General features: G+C 36.1%; 2 protein-coding genes across 2 annotated transcripts; one reads left to right on the top strand and one right to left on the bottom strand.

The window, feature by feature from the left end:
• Positions 1 to 8,484: 8,484 nt before the first annotated feature.
• LOC147478734 (glutamate receptor 2.2-like) lies at positions 8,485 to 15,809 on the bottom strand. Its single transcript, XM_086586290.1, has 9 exons — positions 15,792 to 15,809; positions 14,905 to 15,085; positions 13,496 to 14,808; positions 11,739 to 11,801; positions 11,042 to 11,217; positions 10,852 to 10,953; positions 10,030 to 10,120; positions 9,203 to 9,825; positions 8,485 to 8,865 (listed from the first exon to the last, which is right to left on the bottom strand). The coding sequence occupies exons 1-5, from the start codon at positions 15,807 to 15,809 to the stop codon at positions 11,155 to 11,157; spliced, it is 1,638 nt and encodes a 545-aa protein (XP_086442416.1). The 3' UTR covers positions 8,485 to 8,865; positions 9,203 to 9,825; positions 10,030 to 10,120; positions 10,852 to 10,953; positions 11,042 to 11,154.
• A 2,646-nt stretch (positions 15,810 to 18,455) lies between these two features.
• Positions 18,456 to 26,870, top strand: CPSF30 (cleavage and polyadenylation specificity factor 30). Its single transcript, XM_086583205.1, has 7 exons — positions 18,456 to 19,021; positions 19,569 to 19,940; positions 21,857 to 22,019; positions 22,142 to 22,252; positions 24,491 to 24,559; positions 24,961 to 25,047; positions 25,493 to 26,870. The coding sequence occupies exons 1-7, from the start codon at positions 18,576 to 18,578 to the stop codon at positions 26,336 to 26,338; spliced, it is 2,094 nt and encodes a 697-aa protein (XP_086439331.1). The 5' UTR covers positions 18,456 to 18,575; the 3' UTR covers positions 26,339 to 26,870.

The following is a 26,870-nucleotide window of genomic DNA, read 5'->3' as shown; positions in this document are numbered from 1 at the left end:
ATTTAAATTATATTGTCACTAAAAGAAAGAGTATGTTTTTATATGAAGTCGATCTTCTTCAACTATTACGCATTTTTTAAGTATCTTTATTTGTGTTTATTTTTTGAGTTATGGTAAATGATTTTCTTCATTTCTTGTAGTATAGGTGTGCATTACTATATATATTATAAGATATATTAGGAAAAAAAACCGCCTAGCACCTAACCCGTCTAGGCGCCACCTAGAAAGCCTAGGCGCTAGGCGCTCTCCCACCGCCCGACTACTGCCTAGCGTTTTTTTAGAACAATGACTATAGGTGTGTGGCCAAAGCCCACAAACAAAAAAACAAAAGAAAAGTAAAAAGAAATTGGTGGATACCACCACTAGTGAAAAAATCCAAAGCAAATTTGTAGCCGCTATTGATATAGGGCTATAGGCGTGTGTCAAATGGTTTTTATGTCCCCTCCTAATATAGTATTAGCATGGTGCTTAGATCTAAAATAGCTCACAAACAAGAACACAAAATAAAAAGCTCTCAACTCTATAATCAATATTTTTAATAACAAAAAACCTATCCTCTAATGAGGCGATTACAATTATTTATAGCCTAAGAAAACATAACTAATCAAGAAACCCTAGTTTTCTAAACCTAATAAATAACTTACTAAACTTAATTAAATTCTTATTTTCGTCCATATTATTTATCCTATTTTTACATTGCTATATTGACCCTGACAACACACTTTGATTAATAGAACTTGTTAAGTAACCTTTCCATAAACTAAAATCTTCATTTCCAATCATCTAAAAGCTCCAATTATGTTATGCATCTGCATCATTCTCCCACTGTTAGAGGAAACTCGTCCTCGAGTTTTATTGAGCAATAGTAGTATCATAGATATTGTTTCTTTTCCATATTCACTTTGAGACAGTCTACACTTTTCCTTCACAAACGAATCAAAAGAAGACGACTCATATACCAATCTGGATCTAGAGGAGACCTTCGCACACAACAAAAAAGGATCAACATAAACAAGAGATGATGATTGCTCCATAACAATCTTTTTTTCAAAATCTGGTAGTTGTAATGATACTGTAATCCTTTTATCAACAGTTGAATCATAACCAGAATCAATTTGATAATACATCACATCTCATCTTCAACAGACTCCTTATCAAACACAGGGGGTAAATCCCAATCGATAAAATCCAATTTTTCTTCAACTTCAAGAATAAAGATAATTTTTTTTTTCAACCCCATCAACAAAGTTTGAAGTGTTAGAATTTTTTACCTTCAACTCGGAATCCAATCTTTTGGAATCATAAGTTGTAAGCATCATAAAGAAATTCCTCGCAATCAAAGTCAGCAAAAGAATGTTCTTTATCTTCGTCTTCCCAATCATCCGCAATAACAGGGGATGGAGATTGACGGTGCTCTGACTGCTGCTGCAAAGCTATCACTTGTCAAGTGAGCACTTGAACCCGTCGTGTAAGTTCGGCCAATTGATCTCGCTTCATCACGCGTTCTAGAGCAGATTCTTGTACTATTCCACCATGTTTTCTTCTTTTACAGCCCATGATGCAAGAACGTACCTGGCTCTAGATACCAAATAATGTAGTATTAGAGTGGTGCTTAGATCTAAAATAGCTCACAAACAAGAACACAAAATAAAGAGCTCTCAGCTCTGTAATCAATATTTCTAATAACCAAAAAACTATCCTCTAATGAGGCGATTACAATTATTTATAGCCTAAGAAAACATAATTCATCAAGAAACCCTAGTTTCCTAAACCTAATAAATAACTTACTAAACTTAATTAAATCCTTATTTTCGTCCATATTATTTATCCTATTTTTATATTGCTATATTGACCCTAACAACACACTCTGATTAATAGAACTTGTTAAGTAACCTTTCCATAAGCTAAAATCTTCATTTCCAAGCATCTAAAAGCTCCAATTATGTTATGCATCTACATCACCTCCCCTTTTGCCCCTTTCTTCAATTCTATTTCCCTCTCTCTTTGTCACCTAAACCAAAATGTAAAAGACTATGGATAGAAAGGTAATTAGAAAAACTAAATTTTTGAAAATGAATTTGGTAGAGACACATTTCCTAGCCGCTATTGTGAGTGGCGTGTAGGAAATGTTTTTTCAAATTATGGCCGCCACTCCTACTGGCTTGTACCTTAGATTTCTTTAGCCGCCACTCGCACGCCATACGCTATATCGTTAAAACTGGCGGTATAGATAAATAAACTTATACCGATAGCGGGTTAGCGTTTTGATGCACCGTTGGAGCACAATTTCCGTCATATTTGGTGTTTTGCCGCACCATTGGAATTAGCCTTAGGTTTTGGTCCTCCTAAATAGGACTGTGCACGGGTCCATTCGGGTTGGGTTTGGGGCGCACTAATCGGCTTATTAGGTTTTAGTCCTCCTAACCTTGGTTGACTGTTTGTGGCTGTTAGTATTTTGTGAATACCCATCATACCCTTACGTGTGCGAGGCACATGTCAACTCAGGAGGACCAAACCCTAAATATTTATTAGTTAGGAGGACCAAAACCTTAAAAACCTTTCTTTTTGTGTCTCTATATATGATTACTTTTTTAGTGATATACTTCACGTTTTCTTGAGGCATCACTGTTCCTTCGGAACAACGTTGTGTTCGTTACATTGATATATAACTTTAGTTCAGGACATCGAGGTGCAACATCTACCGAGTAGTGTCATTTTCTTCTGATTCAATAGCTGTTAAATTTGGGACAGTTCTCTTTATGCGGAATCAATTATTACAAGGACTCACACGTGATGTTGTAGGTATTTTGTGAAGGCTGGTCATGCAGTTATATCTTTCTATATTGACGGTGAATATTATTTCTTACAAGCTTTTGAGTGTGGGTGAAGATATTTTTGTTTTATTGCTTTCTTGAACCTAATCGTACTTCATGATTTCTTTACACAGTAACTTGACAGCCATACTACATAGATTAACTTGATCTAAATCATTGTTATACAGACACGTGTATTATCACAATCTCAAAAATACGGTAGGAAAAAAGTGGGAAACTAAACTAGACTCCTTCTACTTTCTTTCGGGCTTTTTTAGGTTTTGGTCATCCTAAATAATTGGTATTTGGGGTTTGATCCACACTAATCAACTCATTAGGCTTTGGTCCTCCTGAGTTGACACATGCCTCACACACGTAAGGGTATGATGGGTATTCACAAAATACTAACAGCCAACAAACAGTCAACTTGGTTGACTGTTAGTCAGGAGGACTAAAACCTAATAAGTCGATTATTGCAAACCAAACCCCAAATACCAATTATTTTGGAGTACCAAAACCTAAATAAAGACCCTAAATAAAACCATACTAAAAACGAATATAATTAGATTATACTAAGATGGCGACGTGGTTTTCCTTTCACGAGAGAAGGTGGTGGTCCCACATCGAGTGAATATCTTGAACCGATCTAACGATACGGTGTTGTTCCAAACTGTGCGGTAATACCAACAGATCGATCTATTGGATCTGTTGATATTAGGAGTGAAAAAAAATCATTTCAAGTTCTTGGACCATTTGTTTTAATTTTTAAAGAGCCAGTGCTTGGAATGTGCCATGATGCATCTCTTTAGGCAATGTTCCCTAAGATTCATATTGATATATATCCATTGTCACCAAGTTCGGTGTTTTTTTGAAAAAAAAAACGTGTTTAAAACCCGTTAAATTGGTAAGACGTCTTATAACCGTTTAGAACCCGAGTTTTTCAAAATATCGCGTTTTAAACTTAAAAAACGTTTTAATCGCGAGATTTTGAAAATCTTCCGTTTAAAACTTTTTTTTTGTAATTAGTAGTATCTTATTTAGGATCGTGTTTTGGTACTGAATCTAAAACTTCTAGTATTTGGATGAGTAATTGATAACTTGATACCTTCATGTATTTGAATTTTCTTTTATTTGTATTATTATTAATTTTGTTTTATTTGCCCATTCTTTTTTCCACTCTTATATAAAATCAAACTCCTTATCTATCATATTATTTATCATCGGTTTTTACTGTTTCTTTTACGTATTATACGTTTTAAACTTGTTTTGCAGTTTTAAACCCGTTTTTTATGCCCCACGTATTTTTACGCTTTTTTTTATGTTTTTTTTCCGAGACGTTCCGTTGAAAACATGAACTAAGTTTTTTTCAAGTACGGCGTTTTAAACCCGTACCGGCTTGGTAACAATGTAATAATATATCTACACACATATACCGTCTTAGAGCAAGTCCAATGGAGTGTTATATGGGCTGCTAAAAGGCCATATAGCACCTTAAACACCAAAATGTCATTTCAATGGAGTTGCTAGAAGAGTCTTAAATATAACTGGTGTGATAAACCCAACCAAATTTGTGGCCTTGTCTAGCAGCTGCCATAATAAGTTTCGGGAGACAGATGGCATAGTTTCTGCCGTCCGTGTGTTAAATTTCGACGAACGACAGAAATTGTGTCGTCTGTCCAAAAACAATTCGACTGAAGTTACAAAATAATGGATGGACGACAGAAACTATGCCATCCATATCGTTTAGCACTTCAAAACGGAAAAGGGCAATTGGAATGATTTTTTGATTTTGGACAACCAAATTTAGTTGGGCAAGCTAAAAGGCCTATGTGGCACCGCAACCCAATTTAGCAGCTCCCATTGGACTTGCTCATATATATGAAATTTTAGTGATTTAGAAACGTTCATGAACAATTGTTCATATTAACACTGAAAGAAAGAGAACAAAATGAGATATCAACTTAAGCTTGTTTACTTTTCGACCATGGTCTATTGTCTATTCTTGATGGAAAAGTGATTCTAGTAAAAACAAAGGTCTCCCAACATACCATGTCACTATGGTCATAGAGTCCCTATCCTCGAACTACATACTAAACCATCTCCTTTTTTCTTAGGGCATCACCAATGGGGGGTGTAAAATTACACCTCTACATAAGCTCCACCTAGGTGTCATTAGGATTTTATAACCCCAATTACAAATTATTATATAGCTCATAAATATCCACTCTCTACTGTTCCCAATGGAGAAGTGTAAAAAAAGTTTAATTTTAAACTCGGACGACACTTCAAGTGACGTCTCTCTTTAAATTACTGGAATTAAAAAGGGACGTCACTTGAAGTGTCGTCCAAGTTTAAAATTTTCAAATTGTGACTTTAGAACTAGATAGGTGATGCCTGAAAGTTTTTTTACGCAAACGTGTGTTCGAGTGTCATCCGGACTATTTATCAACTGATAGCGGCGAGATGGGAAATTCCCCACCCCCTCTATCAACTAATAGTCTATTACCTACGGCATAACACCCTCATTGGAAAGAGTTTTTTGACACTTGGGGTGTAAATTTTCCACTCTATACGGTATACAAGTCCAATAGGTGATGCCCGAAAGTTTTTTAAAAGGCCTATGTGGCACCGCACCCAATTTAGCAGCTCCCATTGGACTTGCTCATATATATGAAATTTTAGTGATTTAGAAACATTCATGAACAATTGTTCATATTAACATTGAAAGAAAGAGAACAAAATGAGATATCAACTTAAGCTTGTTTACTTTTCGACCATGGTCTATTGTCTATTCTTGATGGAAAAGTGATTCTAGTAAAAACAAAGGTCTCCCAGCATACCATGTCACTATGGTCATAGAGTCCCTATCCTCGAACTACATACTAAACCATCTCCTTTTTTCTTAGGGCATCACCAATGGGGGGTGTAAAATTACACCTCTACATAGGCTCCACCTAGGTGCCATTAGGATTTTATAACCCCAATTACAAATTATTGTATAGCTCATAAATATCCACTCTCTACTGTTCCCAATGGAGAAGTGTAAAAAAAGTTTAATTTTAAACTCGGACGACACTTCAAGTGACGTCTCTCTTTAAATTACTGGAATTAAAAAGGGACGTCACTTGAAGTGTCGTCCAAGTTTAAAATTTTCAAATTGTGACTTTAGAACTAGATAGGTGATGCCCGAAAGTTTTTTTTACGCAGACGTGTGTTCGAGTGTCATCTGGACTATTTATCAATTGATAGCGAGATGGGAAATTCCCCACCCCCTCTATCAACTAATAGTCTATTACCTGCGGCATAACACCCCCATTGGAAAGAGTTTTTTGACACTTGGGGTGTAAACTTTTCACTATATACGGTTTACACCCCCATTGGAAATGCTCTTAGGGAGTTTATCTTCTTCGATAGGAGAAGTCTAGGGAAGCACAAACATTGAACTTTTAACATTAGCAAAGATCACAAGTGGTTGTTGAAAAATGAAATAAAACTGTACACTTACTTGTCTGTAATTGTTATTAAAAGATGGTTGGTTCTATAATCAAAATGAGAGAGAAAAAAAAAGTGATGGTCAGACTTCGACCGGGTGTGAAGGTCTTCTAGCTTGTATTAGCTGATCCGGGTGTTAAGGCGAAACCCACGAGGTAATCACACCTCATGCGTGTTTTCTTTATGTAACACTAGTAAACGGGCAAGTGCGTTGCACATGCTAGGAAAGGAAATTGGGGTGGAGAAAATTAAAGGAATGAACGCACGTATAGGGTTTAGATTAATATAGGTCGAGGTCTCACAAAAAAATTCAATAAGGAAAAAAACACTTTAATACGCTAGTTGTATTCTTTGTACGATTCGATATTTGATGCTCTTGTATGTTGCGAATAAATATATTCGAATAGGTATTTAACTGCTTGTAATTAAGTTAATATATAATTATTAGAAAAAAATACATTGGACATTGTTAATATTTGTTCTATAGAGCTATTAAGTCGGATATAATATATGGAGTGAATTGAATGTGTAAATAATAGATTTCTTGAAGATGACTATGTGGCAAGATAACCATTTGAAAGCTATTTATATAATGTGGATCTTATTTTATGTGTATTGAGATTGAATGATTCAAATGATGGAGTGTTGTTTTTTTCAAACCATCTATATGGAGGTTGCATCGCTGAATTACATCTGTTTCACCCTATTGTTAGTCGCACATTCTATTGATGTACATGCATAACTTTGGCAGGTTTCGGGCTTCCACTTGATTAAGATAATGAAGAAGGTGCAGAGTGCATGTTGAAGGAGTGCAGTTTGTCAAGCGGCTATGCTATTCGTAGATGATTATAAAAACAGTTTGTCAAGCGGCAACAATTTTGATTATATAAACATCCATAATACAGATTGGTGTACTGGAAAAAATGCTAAAGTTTTTCATTAAGGAAAAATTGTTGGACTGGTATAAAAAAGTTTAATATTGATTCTAATAGACGGAACTTCTGTATGTCAGAGGTGTCATGTTGAATAAAAACCTCATCTACAAAATTGGGGTGGAAAAAATCAAAGGAATGAACGCATGTAAATTAGAATAGTAACATATTACATTTGTTTGAATGGATTATGTAAAATGTTTTAGATTCAAAAAACTTCAATAAGAAAAAAAAAACTTCAATATGTTAGTTGTATTCTTTGTTCGATTCGATTTTTTATCAAGGCCACGACATCGCTAATTTCGAAAGCATTTCATGAATAACTATAGTCAACGGTTTTAATTTGTATAATTGTATGCCTCCCTAGTCCCTAGATTGGATAAATTGGATCAGCTTGCCTTGCAGTCCTGCACATCCCATTTTACGCACCTTTTTTCAAAATAATAATCACTCGGTCCACCATATATTAAGCATTTCATGATGGACTGGGTTGGGCCATTTTTATATATTGTTCTGGGCTTGAGTATTGTAAAATAATGAGTTGGTTTGGGCCATTATGTACTAACTCATTATTGAATATTGCTCACCAATGGCAGGACATATTCGATTCATGGAATCATGGATTGCTACGGATGCTGAACTTTAGATGAAGACTTTGCACTTGGGTGATTAGGTTCTGTGCCGAAGTTTCATTTGAACTTTGAAACATGGAATGGAATGTTTATTAAAAATCATTATAAACAATAATTGGCAAGGCAAACAACAGGCCGTATAGCTCAGTGGTAGATCAGTCTTGTAAACTGAAGGTCTGTAGTTCGATTTTGCATGGGTGCATGTCAATACACTATATTTTTACAGTATTAAACATGATTAAAAAGCTGGTTGCTTTTGTGGGTAATCATAAGGCATAAGCATTTGCAAAATCATAAGTAGTGCCACGCTGGCACCTGTCGTCGACTGCCATTTGGTGGTAACGCTGTGACTTGGTTGGTGACATGTCATTGTACTTGGTAGTGGTGGCTTGGTTTTCTGAGGAGCATTGTGTATTGATTGCATTGGGTGAATGGTCATTTAATGTAGCATTGATTTCAAATATTTTGCCTATTGACTGCATTGGATGAATGGTGTTTGTGCAGAGTCTCTTGACATGGGCTTACTGTAGCATGGTTCATTGCAAGGATGCAGAGAATTATATAAATATTGACCCAAATGGTAGTCTCGTGGAACATTTTCGCCAAGAGAATAGCTGGCAAATATTAGCTTTTCCATTAACATTACCATTTACAGTGAAAGGAATCTCTGTTCTTGTAACAAAGTATGGCCTGACGTTGTTCCCTACTTGGTTATCGTTTGGCTTCATGCCATTTATGAGTACCTAATCCTTCATTCCTAAAACTTTTTAATTTCTCTTAGCCATTTTGCTTCAAGCTACCAAGGCATGACATACCCTACAAAAGCTTGAACTGCAAGTTGATTGTGAATCAGGTTAAAGACATATATCATTTCCAATATACAGGAACTATAGCCATGCATTCTCAATGTACACCAAGAACTATAGTCATTCCTTCAGTTCTGAAATCATTCCGATCCATGAGTCGTGATGCAATGACTTGTATATCTTGAACAAACTGCGCGAAATTTAAAAGTAAGAGGTAAGCACGCGGAGAATATAAGAAAAACTGGTCAGATGATGGGCAAATAGAACTATACACACTTGAATTCCAAAAAAGGCCAATCCACAAATTGTATGGAAACGCATAAATCAAATCCCAAAAACACATTAAGGGTTTGCTCCTTAAGCGTAACAGTTGTTCTATGATATACCTAATGGGCTATATATGCTCGTACATCACAACTCTTACACAACACACTTATCAAACAAATCATGAACCAAAGCAACAAACCTAGGAAAATACAGTATCAAAGAATTTAAAAAAAAAAAAAAAACATAAATCCCAAGTTTACCTCTGTCATTCCCTTGCCCTCATCTCACCAGGTTTCTTTCTGGTTTCCTCAGCAAACACAACTGTCAGCTCCTGGCCATGAAGAACTTGTCCATCCATTTTTGTTTAGGTCCTCTCCTTGTCGAAAGAAGTATAAGGCAATTAACCGACGCATAGTAACTTACAAAAAGAAATCGTATCTGGTTTAAGATGCTACTAAAAAACTAACCTGGTTTAGTAGGTCAAGTGTTATGACTTTTGTTCCTTTCAATGCAGTGCCTGTATAGCTTTCTCAATCAAGCTATTGATATGCTTTTTTTTTAGATTCTAACGTGTACTATGTACGTCCACACACAAATCAAGAACCATTAAGCTTAAAATACTAATCATAGTCACAATTATAAGCTGGTTGGAAGAAATATGACAGCCTACATGAAAACTATATCTTGGGATAGCCCACACTTGCATGTTGAGTTTGTATAATTTGATTTTTTCCACTGTAAACGTGTAGTTGAAAATCCAGAACACCAACACCAGGAAAGTCGTTACAGGCCACACCAACCATAAATACCATTTTGATGTATATGGTCGAGAAGCCAAGTAGGCAAAACCAAGACGTAGGTGGTAGATTGAACGAACATATTTCTGCACATCCATAAAAATACAAATATAATTAAGATATAAGTCTATCTACAAATACATGCATGCAGGAACATAATCGTCAAACTTTGATTGTATTTTATTGAACAAATTCTTAATTCATGTACGTAGGTGTACATGTAGTGTTGCGCGCTGTTTTCTGCTTTGAGGAGAACAAATTCTTAATTCATGTAGTTACTGAATCCATACAGATAATGTGGCAGCCAATATCCACATAGCATCACCTAGATTGGTTGTACATAGCATTACTTTTCAAGTGTCAAATATGGCATGTACACTCCTGCGAAAAAACAGAAAGATACGTTCTCAAAGCATAATTCCAAGCAAGATGTAAACATTTCTAAAAAAGTAAAGAGTAAAACTGAATGAACTATTCATGTCTTTGTTTTTTGTTTTAGCTATTAGTCGTGTGATTCCGCCTTTGTACATCAAAGAACATAGAAAAGCATAGTAAAGTTGTTTCCCCTCCTCTTTTATCTGGGCTTGGGACCAGCAATGCAAGAAAGGATTTTGCATTGGTGGAGCTAAAAACTTTTTTATATTAATTATGGCGATAGTCATGGGTTAAATGTTTTAAAAATGAGACGTATAGGAATAAATACACACCACTGAGCGCACTACGTAAAAAAAATTAGGAAAATAAATAATAAAACAGAAAAAAATTAATAATGATACAAACTATCAGAGGAACTGCAAAGAAGTTCAATATTAAGCATTGCTAGTGTCATCATCTAAAAGCAGTACAGCATGGAAAAAAATATTATGTAGTCATGGGTTAAATCTAAAAGTTAAGAAAAAAGAATAAATTAAATGAGAAACATAAACCATCAAAACTTTCATCAAGTAACGTGTCCAATAACAGTGGTGTGTTTGAGGAAAATCACCAATTTTGGAGTTAACTTTGAAACCTACTTTGTTAGTGCTGAAAATCAAAATGCAATGAGTGAATAAACAGAAGGACAGCTTGTAAAAAATTAAACGAAAATTCGAACGACGTTATTAAGAAGGTACATGTGACTGGAAGTTCCAGTTGAAATTCGCAGACTCCTTAAAGAGCTGGGCAAAGTGAGGCTTGCAGTACATAACTACCTTCATTGAGGAATAGTTGCTCAGCTGAAAAAATGGAACCAAATTTTTAAGAGTTGGCTTCTTAGTATATCTCAGAGTATGATGTAATTACTAACAATAAACCATATCTTACCCCCTTAATTAACCAGATCTGTCCAGCAGCAGTAGGTTCAACTAAGCAGAATACTGTTTGAATGAGTGTTGTTTTGCCACTGCCTGTTCTACCAATAATACCAGATTTCATGCCTACAGAAAAAGTGCATGTGAGACCTTGCAAGATAAGTGGGGCATATGCGGGGCATAGCGAACCTACAAAGATTTCCCAGGATAGAACTTTATCAACACTCATCATATATTTTGAATGTTCACTTATTATATTTTGAACTTCATAGGATGAGTTATTTTGAGTTACCCTTGAGGAAGGCATTCTACATAAAAATCAGATCAGGGCCAATTTTTAAATAATCAGAACATGTAAACACAAATAGTTTGAGAATAATAAAAGTGTATATGTGCATGCAAGGTTAGATAAATGTATATATGTAATTGTAAATTTACCACAGGAACTGGATGGTGGAGTCAAGTTAACATCCAAGAGTTCCACTAAATAAGTTAGCCATACTTCTATCTACCTCATGGTTTCATGATATTATGAAATGGTGTGTGCTAAAGAGAACTCTATGCTAAATTACACTTGTTTTCCAGTAATGTTACTTCTTTGATTCACCAACTAAATATTCTGCCTCTTCAAGTTGTTGAACACCCCCACATAAGCTCTTGTTTTCCCTGCGTATTTAACTTTCTTTATAAACTTGGGTACATGGCATTACCTTTTGAACCACCTCGCTTTCATTTGCTAAAACATCTGGGGCCAAAGTTTCCCTGCTTTCTAACTGCAATGAAATGGGTTGTAAGTGCAGATAAAATGTAGAAATATATACCCAAGTTCGAATATTATCACTACAGATAAACTCACCGCTATGGCTTCTTGCACAATATTATTGTCTTTCTCAAATTTAGTTAGAGCAAGATGTTGTATGACATTTAGTTCCTTCCCCCGGAGAATATTCTCAACTGTGATAGATTGCATGACCATCTAGGGAAGGTTATACCAACCGCGAACTCTGGGGAAATCTTCAATGTTGATTTTCTGCGGACCCAGTGAAGGAATATGAAGATAATTAAGCCCAAATCACAAAGACCAACGTGCACCCGTATAATGTATATGATGATCTTGTATCTTCCTAGAGAAACTTGGAAGATTTCTCAAGTAAAGCCTCTAGCAAATCGAACAAAACTCTTCCCCATGGAAATGCATCAAAAGCCTTTAAGTCTTCAGCTAAATCAACATATTTCACGTCGATCATCCTCAAAAGGCTAGGAACAATGAACACTTCTAACACACAAAGCCGATTCAACCGATAAACGTCTTTAACATTCGCATTGCCCTTTGCCTTATCCCTTGCTGCAAGAATTTTCTCAGCGGACACCACATCATCCTTGAAATACCGCTGCCTAAATTTAGAGGCACCTTAAAACGAAACGAGTCGGGGATATTTTTCACTCTCAAACCCAAGATTAAGGCAACATCTATAAAACCCAGTGCTTATCCTTGACGGTATTTGGGATCGAATCGAGATGAAGGGCAGTAAGCAAAATTAGAAGAATAATATGAAGTCCGGCCATATAAACCGGCTTAGAAAGGAATAGAAGACATGGAAAAAGTAAAGTTGTTCAAACTAACCTCATCCATTGTGTCAGCGCAATTCAAACAAAAAGGAGGGAGAGAAAATAGTGGAGGTTGGGGATATAAAGATACTAAAAGAAAGAGAAGAAAATATAAAAATGATACAAAGGAGAAGAGAAAAAATTGGAGTTTGGAATAGAAGGAAACAGAGATGGAGAAGTGAGAGAGATGGAAAATGGGGGTGAAACGGCGCCTTTTGTGAACGCGGAATTTTTTGTGTTTTTTAACCGTTTTTTTGTTGAATAACAAATTTACCATTGTACATGAGTTTTGTGAAAATTTTAGGGTAATCTTGGACATACCCAACAAAACACTCTCGTACCCCAACTTTAAAATAAATAAATAAAAAATTATTCTAGACATATTTAGCTTCCTAAATTACCTTTCTTTTTTATTAGACATACCCAACGTATTTATTGACTAAAACAAGTCATTTACTCTACGTGATTCAAAAAAAAAAAAACCGCATTTTTTTTTCCCCTTTTCTTTTCTTTTCCAATAACCTCTTATTCTTTTATCTCATCAATAAACATGCAAACACCCTCTTTTGATTTGAATCAATCATACCAAAGTAATGAGGATGAATACCAACTGAATAAGGAGAATGAAGAAAAAAATTCAAAATCAAATTTTGACGAATGGGAGAACGCAGAAGACTATTATACTTTGGATTACTACAATGAACATATACAAACATATAACAACCGGTTGGCTGTTATTACTATATCTCCCACCACAACGTCATAGTTCTGATCATTCCCACCTCGAAAAATGAAGTAAATGAGAACAATCTATGGAGCTGTATGTTATGTCGATATAGTAAATATTAAGAAAATTTACCTTAAGGTGGACTTGGTATATAAGATCATTGTAACTGCCAGCACTTTTCCCATCTTCTCTTTGAAAAGGCGCAAACTCACAAAGAAGAGTATATGGCAGTGACTCTATGGCATATTTGAACACGTCTATACAATACCCACTGACTCTCGTGGAGTTGGTATAAGGGTCCTTTTCCACGTTCACCAACTCACTGAAGCCTTCTGGCACAGGAACACCAATTCTGAGTTTCTTCCCATTCATTGGGATCGCCCAATCCTTTGGTACAGTTGTTGATTCTCCTGGCCAAATAATAACTCGGAAATGCTCGGCTGAAGTTGAGTATGGTCCTTCACTATTTAAGTTCATTAGGTCCCTCAAAATTCCATGTTTTGATGTCCAGAAGCCGACATCTCTCCCACCTTTACCAACAACATTGAGTATTCGAAAGGCTGAGGGTTGTAACTGTCCATTGACAACATGGAATTCTCCACTCAGTCCTTCAAATTTTATCTTTAAGATCTCTTCAAGCAGCTTTGGTCCTGTCTGGGAGACTCCCAGGACATCAATAAAGTTTCCATCTGATTCCAGCCTGAGGGAGTTGGGTTTCATATCTCCCACTCTCTCAGCTGCCATTGCGAGTGCCCATATAGTGTCATATGCCCATAGCCCAAAATTGATCATTTCTTTTCCGATGAACGACTCTCTTTTCCATCTTGTATTGAAGTTGTCAAGCTTTTCTGATCTTGCAATGTATGGGACTACTCCCAATGCACCTTGCATAGAATCAAGTACAGTAGGTTCCAATACATCTAAGACGTTCATTAGCCCGCTTGTGAGTATCCATACATACCCTTCATTCATCATTCCCAAATCTTTTGCCTTCAAAAAGAATTTGACACCAAAAGGTGCTGACATATGTACTATGAAAACACTAGTTTGCATTATCATCAACTTCTGCAACTCTTCAATGATTTGATCTTCTGTTGCAAAAGGAGAAATGAAGCTTCTATAAATGATACGAGTGTTTATATCTTGGAAGGCATTGATCAAATCTGGTACCAATCTATTTCCGTAGTCACTGTTTTCATGGATGAGGATGACTTTTCTCCATTCAAAGGCCTGGGTGCTGGATGCAATAGCTTTTACTTGACTTTGTTCATCAGGAGCAGTTCGAACAAAATAAGGACTTCGTGAATAAATTGAAGGAATAGTTGCAGAGAATGATATTATTGGTATATGAACCTTGTAACCCAGATCGGCGATAAATTCAGTATGTTCAGACTTTTGAGGCCCTATGATCGCTTGCACTTTCGAACTTTCTAAGAGATCTGTTGCTGTAACATTAACACCGCGAAGGAAGTGACATAATGAAAATTTAACCAGGAAGTATTTCTGCGAAAAAGATTAAAGATCTAGAAATATGAGAATACCTATTGCTTTGGTACCATAAACATTTGAAATAAGAGGATTTTTCAACCGAAGGTGCTCTTTAGACCATAGTAGAATATTGGCTTTTATTTTCCAGATTGCATAAAAACAGTTATCATAATTGACAGGGGAAGAACAAAAAGTACCTGAAAATGCAGCAAAGATAATACCAGTTTGGAATCTCTGGTATGAAGAACCAACCTAGTTTTGTAGTTATCATGAATAGCCTAGTTTTATAGTTATCATGTAGTTATATTAAAACACCGCAAAATTACTTGCTGGGAAAAACTGGAAAGTTGTTTATATAGAAATTAGAAATGAATATTGTATATGACTTGAAACAGCAAATGTATTTCTTCTATAAAATCATCCACGAGTTCTTTTATAGTCTAGTTTTAGAGGAACTCTGGGTATATGAAGAAGAAGAGTGCGGAAATAAATTTTCACTCAAAACAGGCGGGTACCAAAAAAAGAAGTGGTTGTTATTTTTTGTTTTTTTTTTTTTTTAATCCTTTTGCCCTTATGGGAAATACCCTAAACATATATTGGAGAAACGGGCACGTGCGTTGCACGTGCTAGGAAAGAAAATTGGGGTAGAAAAATCAAAGGAAAGAATTATGTATAATGTAAAATATGACATATTACATTTGTCTGAATGGAGTATGTAAAATGGTTTATATTCAAAGAACTTCAATAAGAGAAAAAAAACGGTTGAATACGCTAGTTTTAGTCTTTGTTTGATTCGATTTTTGCTGCTCTGCAATGCGTTGCGAATAAATATATTTGAAGAGATATTTAACCGCATGTAATTTAGTTAGTATGTAATTAGTATTGTATATGGCACAAACTAATTTACCTAAAAAATAGGTATTATGTTGATGAAGTTTACCTCTGTGCTGCTAGTCATGTAATTCTTTTGTGGAGCATTTATAATTGATGGAGGAACATTGTTGGATTTATATGAGTGTATTAATTACCTGTAAGATATAAGAATATTACATCATGTTGTGCAATATAATTGATATTCTAAACTGAAGAATAAAATAGCTAACAAAAAATGCAATAAGAGTAACATTTTATTTTTATTGTCTCCAGAATGATCTAGTGATTCCATTTTTTTTTATTTTTTTTATTTTTTTGTCATTAATTATTTGGATCGGCTTAAATAAGTAGGAAGCTTGGAGGGTTGGTAGCTAAAAAAAGCCATTTTTTGTTTGTTTTATTTAGGAACGTTCACATTTAAGTTGGATATAATATGTGGACTGAATTGAATGTGTAAATAATAGTTTTCGGTAAGATGGCTATGTTGCAAAATTACAAATTAAAAGATTTTAATATAATGTGGATCCATTTCATGTGTATGGAGATTGAATTATTCAAATGATGGAGGGTTGAATTTTTTCAATCCATTTGTATGGAGGTGTCAAAAGGAAGAAATTATGGATGCTAGCTACATCGCTGAATTACATCTGTGTCATCCTTATGTTAGTCGCACATTAATTTGATCAATTCTTACATTGTTTATTGGTCCCTATTCTAAAAATGTGATTAGCACCAATTTACACATTCAAAATTTTGCAAAATTTCGGGATTCCACTTGACTAACATAATGAAAAAATGTTGGTTCTTTGGTCCCTATTATGAAAAAAATGCCATTCATCAATCTTTTGCTTCATGATGGATTGGGTTGGAAATAATTTTAGTAGAGTTAAAAATGGTCATATTTTTAAAGTTTTGGAAATATGTGAATAAGAAAAAGTACACTGTTGTTGATGTACAGTCTTGAAAACTACAAATTGAAAGAAAAATCATTATCAAACAATTTTTTAAAATGGATTTAAATGAATATTTGTTGATTGCCAAAAGATGGCTATTTGTTGATGCCAAAGATTGAGAAAAGGAAGGAAGAGAATAAGTGAGGCTTTGACAATGGATTGTTGTTTGTATGTATATTGCCAATTTCGCTTAAGAAACGGTTATAGTTTGAAGGAACCATACGAGCGGTAGTTGAAGCAGTTAGTACTTGAATTTTGAAGGAAGAGTTTTTTGACGATTGAGGGGATTGAACTTCAAGCAGTGAGGATCGAAGGGATAAGTCTGTTTTTTTTTTTTTTTTTTCCCATTCCTGGGCCTTCCAGTCGGTTTTCGTTGGAGCTTAGAGAGTAGTGTATACTTTAAGGAGCTTCTTCCTGGGTCAACTGAGTATAGGAGTACTTCATAAATAGTTCTTCATACTCTCAAACAAGTTAAATGATTTATGCTCCAGTGAGACGTATTGATGAGATTCTTTAAGAAGAAGCTCCAGTTAGACGTATAAGAAGAAGCTGGGAAACTACAAAACCATAATCACTCTTCACGCTGCTGTCCCTCTCGAGCTCCGTGAATCTCGAAGAGTTTGACGCCGAAAACATTTGTTCTTGCTGCAACCAAAAGTTTTTTTTTCCACATGTTATACCCATGAACTCAATCTGTATGTTTTTGGCGTAATTCAACATTGCAAGATCTCTATAATTATGTACTCATTTCGGTGTACATCAGTTTTTAAACGGTATTGTGTCATTTATACTTACTACTATTTTACATACAAATGTCAATTTTTTTTTTACAACACCTTGCGAATACACAGATAGAGTTGTAGGAGGGAGCTACGAGTGTTACATTTAGTCTGCATTCACGCCTTCATACGAGGTATTGCTTGAGAGCGGATTTCCAATATTACTTTTTGTAAATGCCCATACCATAGACTCCCTTTCCCATGCGATCCTTCACTTTTTATCTGCTGTTACATAACGTATTTTTAACAAACTTCAGTATTTCAGCCATTGTATTTGCCAATGTCTGCTTTCCACCAAACCAGACCAGATCACACCACAACAGCACGTCACAAACACAACACTCTAGCACATGGCCTGCCAGCATACACATACACACAAAATACAAAACACGCCCACACTACCACCTCCACCAAACCAGAACACACCATACACTACCACATCCATAACACCACAGCACAACACATATTCTTTCATCAAACTTTTATTTAAACTAAATATAACAATAAATGTAAGTTAAGCATTTTACTGAACATAATTAAAGTCTATTACCTGGTAAATTATGCGGATTCTGTTAGATGCAGCAGTCTTGCCTGAAGTTTCCACGGTTTCAGTAAAATTGAATGCATAAATTTCCTGTGCCAACATAATACGCACATTTTTCTAGTAAACGGGCACGTGCGTTGCACGTGATCGGGTTTTGGAAAATCCGAATCCAAATCGAAAAGAAAATTGGGAATCCGAAACTAAACCGAATCGATAATATTACATCTAATTTAAAAGCGAACTGATTAAATATATTGCGAACCAAATCCGAAACGGATTTATATTGGTTCGGTTTCGGATCAGTAGTGGGCAAACTAAATTATCAAAACCCAAACTATTTTTTATCGGTTTTGTTTGGATCGGTTCGGGTTATCAAAACCCATTGACAGTCCACTAGACTTAACCCAAGCCCATACAAACACCCAAACCCAACAAAAAAACCAGTATTAACCTCTTTTCTTCTTCTTTTTCAGTTGAATACAAATTCTTCAAAACCTCAAAACCCAGACTAATAAAAATCTTGTCTTTTCACCAAAACTTCAAAACCCAATTTGAGTAGTACTCATTTTTAACCAATGGAGGAACAAGAAGGTGGTTTAAATTTCGATTTCGAAGGTGGTCTAGAAACAACAACACAAACAAACCATCAACAAACCAACTCATCTTCATTACAACAACAAGCCCAACAACCTCAAATCCCAACAGATTCTCACTTTCCACAGTCTTTAAACCAGCCCCAACTTATAAACACCAACAATAACAACTTTTCTGAACAAGGCCAAGTTGTTAATATTAATAATAATAACAATAATATTGGGGGAGGTAGTAGAAGAAGTTTTAGACAAACAGTTTGTAGACATTGGCTTAGAGGTTTATGTATGAAAGGTGATGCTTGTGGTTTTTTACATCAGTATGATAAAGCTAGAATGCCCGTTTGTCGGTTTTTTCGATTGTATGGTGAATGTAGGGAGCAGGATTGTGTTTATAAACATACTAATGAGGAAGTCAAAGAATGCAATATGTAAGTTGCTTATTATACCCCCTTTTTTGTTAATGTGTTGTTTGGATTGTTTTAATTGGTTTTACGATGGATAAAGATTGATTTTTAAGTGTAGTTAGTTTTGAATATGAGTTTAGAAGAGTTTGATTGATAATGTCGTGTTAATGTGATGGTCGATAAAGCATTTTCTTAAACTGTATTGAACCTGTTTACAAGGGACTACATGTTCTAGGGATTTGTCGTGTTGGGATAATGAGACCACTTGACTGGATTTGTGTACCAGGTTTATGGTGGTTAGCTCTTTTTTGACATTTGTATTATGATGATCTTAGGAAAAGAAATTTAGTGCTACTTATGAGCGTCATGTGCGTCCAAAGCATTTGAAATACTTGTTTTCCTGTGTGCTAGTTAATACATGTCTGAACATCTTTAGGTGCATGACTTTGATGGGAATTTGCGCTTGCTAAAAGTGGCGTATTATATTTATTTTTCTACTTGTATAGGAAACTGAAACACCTATGTTGTTTGCATCTTTTTATGTTTCTAATTATTTGTTCTTGTACTGCAGGTATAGGTTAGGATTTTGTCCAAATGGTCCTGATTGCCGGTATAGACATGCAAAGCTGCCTGGACCTCCCCCTCCTGTGGAAGAAGTCTTCCAAAAGATTCAGCATCTGAGTAGTGGTACAAATAACAGATTTTTTCAGCCTAGAAATGGGGGATATGGCCAACAAGCAGAACGATATCAGGTACCACAAGGTTCTAGCATGGTTAATCAAGGTTTCAAACAATCTACAACGGCAGAGTCCACCATTATTCAGCAGCAGCAACCCCAAATTCCACAGCCTCCAGAGCAGCAGGTTAACCAAACTCAGTTGCCGAATCTTCCTGATGGTCAAGGCAACAGAATGGCTTCACCCCTTCCTCCGGGATTGTCTCGGTTTGTTCAGAGCTTTTAGTTTCTCGGTTATGGTTTCAGTTTAAGTTATCATGGTGCTTCAGTTGTAAAAACCTTTATTGAAGTTTTTTGTTGGTGATTGTAGTCGTCTTTAATACTTATACTGGGAATTATGGATACATATATGTTATACATTGTATCTCCCATTCTTCTTCACGAGACATCATATTTATCAGTTTTTGATACAGATCATTAGGGGAAAATGTATACATGTGATCTGGTTATCTTGTTATTTTTCAACTTGACCAAAGTACTTATCAATAAATTGGGAGTGATTACGTCCTACACATAGTATAGACTTTATGTTTTTAAATAATTATCATATCCTTTAATGTCGGTTTATTTTTATCTATATCTATGTGCATATATGTATGTAATAGATTCTTCCAAAAAAAAGGTAGGTATGTAATTATGTAGTATTGTGTGTCTGGAATAAAGTTTTGGTCTTGGAATGACAATTAACGTCAAAATTGTATTTGAAGTTTTCCAACTTCTATGACTTTGATTGCCTCAAAAAACATAACCTTGTCCTAGATGAAGGCTTGAGATTACTTTCCTTAGTTAATTTCTTAGATATGTTTCACAGTAGAATAAGATATAAAGTTGATGTTGGAGAAGGATTCACACCCTACTCAGTGTCATAGCCATATATACAAAAACTCTGAATGGTAGAAAGAATGAGGAAACAAAAGAGCAATTTGTGCTAATGGTAGAGAACTGAGTTTCATCAACACGGATACGTTTGTCCGTATCCAACACGGATACGAAGTGTCCGAAACGGCTAAATATTGAAAGTTGAAGTATATCACATACAATGTGTCTGACACAGACACGTGGATACGTATCTGACACAGATTATATTTAAAATGTGGCGTGTTCATGTAACATAGGTAGAGAAAGAGTTAGTAGATGTGGTGGGAAGGAAAAAATCTGTTTTGAAAACATCTTCTACATTTTTGAAAAGCCATAGTGTGGCTTTTACAGATGTCAATGTTTATGCATTGGTATTTATGGAAAATGCTCACTCAGATCTTTCAGATGACATTGTAAATAGGAACTTCTGAAAATTTTCCTTTCTCTTGGCATGACATGTGTGTCAGAGTCCATGTGGTGTCTCAGAGGCACATTGATTAAGTTAAATTATATGCATTGATCTAATTGATGTTGGCATGGGAAACTGCTAATGTGTGTGTGTCTGTGTGCGTGTCTGATGAGAGGAAGATAAAGGGGGGAGGCGTATAGTATCTGTTGTTTTCTCTCTTGAAGTGAATAGGTAAAGCTTTGGAATTCCCTTGCCCAGTTTTTACTGACAGGCAATGTGCTTCTCCCTAAGAAGTGGGCCATTAAGTCGTTTGTCAACAGCTACTTTCCAAGTATGTAGTGGTTGTGCTTTTAGTATTTCTGGTGGCAGTAAGAATCTTCGACTCATCTGCCGGAGTTTGGCATGAGTATGGAATTTTGGAAGTGCTGTCCCTTATTAACGTGATATGTCCTTTGTGTGCATGTGCCTGGCTTATAGCTGTTAGAATTATTCTGACAGGACAACTGCCCTGACAGAACTGATACGCAATTACTAGTAAAACAGACACTTATTGTGGAGGGATTAGTGGACATATGTGTTCACTAATGAGATAGTTCAAACATAGGCATATAGATTGACTATTGAAAAAAATATATGCATATAGATGAGCCTCCAAGTTTACCTTTTGGTTGAATACATAACTGATTTGGATATGTAAATGAAATCTTTCATTTAATGTAAAGAAAAACTATCAGTTGATGTCCAAATCGTTACGGTATTGTATTTTCCTCTTTAAACCTCATTGTATACCCTTTATTTCTTCAAGTGGTTTCTGTGAGATGCATATCTAAATAGTTTCTTCTGGATATGAAATCAGGTATTTCGTTGTTAAAAGTTGCAACCGCGAGAACCTAGAATTATCTGCGCAACAAGGAGTGTGGGCCACTCAAAGGAGCAACGAGGCCAAGCTTAATGAAGCATTTGATTCTGTAGAGAATGTGATTTTGATTTTCTCAGTCAATCGAACTCGTCATTTCCAAGTACGTTTTAAATTTAATCATGAGTTCTTGTCAATTGTTAATTATGGTACTTTATGTGGTCTGTATGTGCCAAGTATTGATAGTCTGTTTGCACTCTAACTATGACCTTTTGGTGATTCAAGGGATGTGCCAAAATGACTTCAAAAATTGGTGAAATTGCTGGCGGTGGTAACTGGAAATATGCACATGGAACTGCACATTATGGACGAAATTTCTCTGTCAAATGGTTGAAGGTTCTGTTTTCTTCTGCTCTTGTACCATATTTTTACTGTTGCCTTTCCTCATATGAAATGTCTTCCTTTCTTCCTCATGCAGACACTGTTCTGTAGCCGATTAAAGTCCATATGCTTTTGTATGCTTTAGGGTGACAATAGAAATACCAAAAACTGAACTGCACAATTATATCAAATACATTTCCCCTACTTCGTTCCTTTTCTCTCTATATATAATTTTTTTCTGCTTGGGTTTGACAAATCAGCCTTTTGTGTCTTAATACCAAGAACGTCCAAAGTTACATAACTATTGGTTGAAACTGTTTACCAAGGTATACAGTCCCATGCCCCACGTTTGTGTTTTCCTCACCTTCCATTATTGTTTTATCTATTTAAGTTGAAAGCCTTGTGTATGACTTACACATTTTGCTGATTAAGAGTGGTTGCAAATCTTGATCTTTATGCCTCTATGTTTATTATTAGGAAATGTAATATGGCTTTACTGGCCTTATTTTAGACTGCGAAAATGGAGTTCGGATTTCTTTATTATCTTGATAATACCCTGTTGGACTGTTGGTCTTGATGGGATCTAAACTCCCTCAGAATTACCTCTAGTAAGTTGTAATGTGTGTCTGCTTCTGGAAAAATGATTTCCATGGTCATGGAGGGAGGATCCCTTGCTTTTGGTTTTCCTTTTTCTTCTTCTTTCCCGTTAATATACTCTTAAACTTTAGGAGCATCCAACTCAAAACCAACTAGTGATGACTGATGAGTTGAACAGCCTGAGGAACTCTACTAAAACTGTAACACTTTTTTTTTTTGGGTAAATATATATTTCAGTGTCAGCTTTAGCTTATAAGAAATTTGTATAACATGAGAGCAATGTCAGTGTTGACACTGAGATAGATGCATTACCTTTAAAGAACCAGAAATCAATGAATTGAGTGTGGGCTGATTACCTATGTGCAGCACCTGTTTGTGATGTGCCTTAGATAGGAAACCTGTGACACTTTTCATAGAGACAGTAGGGGGACGCAGCGTTTCCAGACCATGCCTTAGTGCCTTTTCCACCTTGGAAAAGTGGATTGCTTGTGGACCCTTACAACGAGATGGTTGTGGCAACTCAAAATCACCAGTTGAAGTAAAATACAAATGCATATGAAAGAAGAAAAGAAGAAAGAACCCATAATAAATCATAGAAAAAGAGGTAAAAATTATTAGTGGAGATTACTTTGCGCAGTAGGGAGGAGAAGAGCACACAATCTTGTCTGAGATGGCTACTTTACGGGACACCCTTTTTCTTTGCTTAACAAAGATTGTTATTAAGAGATATCGTGAAAGAGAGAGTCGCATTATAATCGTGGAAAATAGAGTCACATTATAATACCCAAATGGCCTAATGCCTTCGATGGACCCCTGTTGGACAGCATTTACAATTGGCATTGTCGTTTGAAAAACCTTTTTTTGTTGGTGTGCCTCAGTCACAAGATTGTCATTAGGAGATATCATGAAAGAGGGGGTCACACTTAGGGCTCTTAATGGATCGGTTTGGGTCGGATTCTGGAAAATCCGAAACTGAACCGAACCAATAATATTATATTTCACCCGACCCGATAGGATATATTACAAACTGAAACCGAATTGACCCGAACTGAAAACTATAAAATCAATATCCTAAATCAAATCAATTAATTTTAGACACACAATTGATAAAACCTATACAAAATTAATCATAAATATTACTAAAATGTCATCTTATCGGTTCGGGTTCATATCGGTTCGGTGGAGGGGCAAACCTGAAACCAAACCAACATCTTATCGTTTCGGTTCAGTCGAGGGCAAACTAAATTTCCAAAACCCAAACTGTTTTTTATCAGTTTGGTTCGGGTCAGTTATCGGGTTATCGAAACCATTGACAGCCCTAGTCACACTAATACCACCAAAATTCCTACGATGGACCTCTCTTGCACAGCATTTATAATTGGCAATTTGGAATTATCATCTCCTGTTGGAAAACATTATTAGAGTATGCATTTTCATGTCATTTTCTGGAGTACCTGAAAGGATGAAACTCATAATTATAGAAAATTCTTTCAACAATGAGAACGTGATGTCGTAATTTTAAAATTTTGGATAATATATTATCTTCCTCTTCTGTTCTAATCTTGAATGTAAACATGTTCTACAGTATGAAAACATACAATTTTCATTTTTTGTATATTTTGAAAACTTACTAGCTTTGTATGTCTGTAATTGCAGCTGTGTGAGTTGTCCTTCCACAAAACCCGTCATTTGAGGAACCCGCGCAATGATAACTTACCAGTAAAGGTACGAAATGAGTAATTTAAATGTTCCCTTCCTGTGTTTATCTTTCCTGCAGCAATAGTTGATGAGGTGAACCATTTTATGTTCCATTGATTTGAAGATTCTCATTTCTTTCCTTCCAAACCACCTGTAGAATAGGCGAATAGCATTTAAAGTGACCCCACACAGACTCTCCTTTTTGTTTGTAATGATTTGGTCTAGTTTTTATGTTCCATTGATTTGAAGATTCTCATTTCTTTCCTTCCAAACCACCTGTAGAATAGGCGAATAGCATTTAAAGTGTCCCCACACAGACTCTCCTTTTTGTTTGTAATGATTTGGTCTAGTTTATACACAAGTTGTATGGAAAATCCTGTCATGACCTCAAATTTTGACAACTTTTATTTCTCTGTTTTTTACTGCAGATAAGTCGAGACTGCCAGGAGCTTGAGCCCTTTATTGGCCAACAGTTGGCATCTCTTCTTTATCTTGAACCGGATAGTGAACTTATGGTATGCTTTGTTATTTGATTTTATATTAGAAGGTCTTTATCTTATTATTTTGGTTACTTCTTCTTCTTCGTATTGTATCACTATTTAGTTAAGATGAAACTTATGGTCAATTCCATTAATTTTTTGAATTTTGCATTCGACTTATTTAATGAAGCGTTCTTTGTTAATAGTTGGAGTTCCATGGTGTCGTTTGCACTTTTTCTTACATAAAAGCACTAATTGCACGTGGTGCACATGTTCGTAGAACATGTGTTGTTTGCTTATATGAAGAGATCCTATCATCTAAAGCATGAGCTAGACCTTTGCATTGTTATTTTATTATATTGTATACCTAAAATTTCTGGGACATTGTATCACTTTGACTTGAACCTGATGGTCTATTGCCTCATAGGTATTTCATGATTGCAATGTAATCTTCTGAATGAAATCCCCTTTTCTTTATCAGGCAATATCAGTTGCAGCAGAGTCGAAAAGGAAGGAAGAGAAAGCAATGGGAGTCAATCCAGATGATGGGGCTGAGAATCCCGACATTGTTCCTTTTGAAGACAATGAAGACGAGGAAGAAGAGGAAAGTGAGGAAGAGGAGGAGAGTCCTGGCCAAGCTCTTGGTCCAGGCCAAGGGAGAGGACGAGGTAGAGGGGGAATGTGGCCCCCGCACATGCACCCTGCTTATGGAGGGAGACCAATCCCTGGGGTCCGTGGTTTCCCACCTGTTATGATGGGTGCTGATGGTTTTAGTTATGGGTCTGTTCCACCCGATAGGTTACCAATGCAAGATTTTTTTCCCCGTCCTTTTGCACCTTATGGCCCTAGGTTTTCTGGCGACTTCAGTGCCATTGGTCAAAATCCTGCAATGGGCTTTAATCACGGACGCCCTTCACAACCTGGACCTTTCTTTCCTCCCAATGGTCTTGGAATGATGGGCCCAGGGCGGACTCCATTCATGGGTGGGATGGGGATGGGGGGTGCAGGGCCTTTTCGTCCAACTCGGCCACCTATTATGCCCCCATTCGGCCCAGCAGGACCATCACCACCAGATGCAAATTGGGCAAAGAAGGATCAAAGGAGACCAACAAACGATTGGAATGAAAGACACAGTGCTGGTCCAGATCAGGGCAAAGGTAATGAGATGGAAAGCACCAGTGGTGCACGAGATGATGAAACAAGATATCAGTCAGGCTTCAAAGGCCAAAGCAAAGATCTGTTTGGTGGGGGAAACAGAAGTGGTGACAGTGAGAGCGAGGATGAAGCTCCTAGGAGGTCGAGGCACGTGGAGGGAAAGAAGCGGTGAGGCCTAGAGGGAGCATTTGCAGTTAGCGTGGAGATGCGAATAGTGAGCAGAGGAATGCATAATTCACCAATACAGTCCTGCAGCAGAGAACACAAATAGTGATGCTGATTAGTTTTCTTCTTGCTTAAACATTTTTGAGTTTTTCATCTCTCTAGTTCCATATTTGCACCTCTTTTTGTAAGAAACATTGAGTGGCATGGTGGCTGGTTAGGTGTCCTGTGCCGGAAACCAAGCTCTGGTGACATTGTTCATATATTCATCAGACAGCATCAGGTGTAGCGCTGCACGTGGAGCTACAGGCAGAGTTCAATAATTCTGTGAACGGCCTCAAGTCTGATTATATCCTCAAGTCTGATTAATTCTGTGACACCTGACTGCCACTCTTTGAATAGTTTACTAGGTTAAAACACTTTATTTTTATAGAGATGCTGGAAGCTTGTGTATATTATTCCCAAACTTGGGGAGAAAATTTGCAGATGAATGTATCTTCATTAATTGTTATAGATATATATGATGAAAATTTGCAGATGAA

The sequence above is a fragment of the Coptis chinensis genome, chromosome 9, assembly GCF_015680905.1.
Source record: "Coptis chinensis isolate HL-2020 chromosome 9, ASM1568090v1, whole genome shotgun sequence".
In the NCBI taxonomy this organism is placed as follows: domain Eukaryota; kingdom Viridiplantae; phylum Streptophyta; class Magnoliopsida; order Ranunculales; family Ranunculaceae; genus Coptis; species Coptis chinensis.
This window is presented reverse-complemented; position numbering and strand designations above follow the sequence as displayed.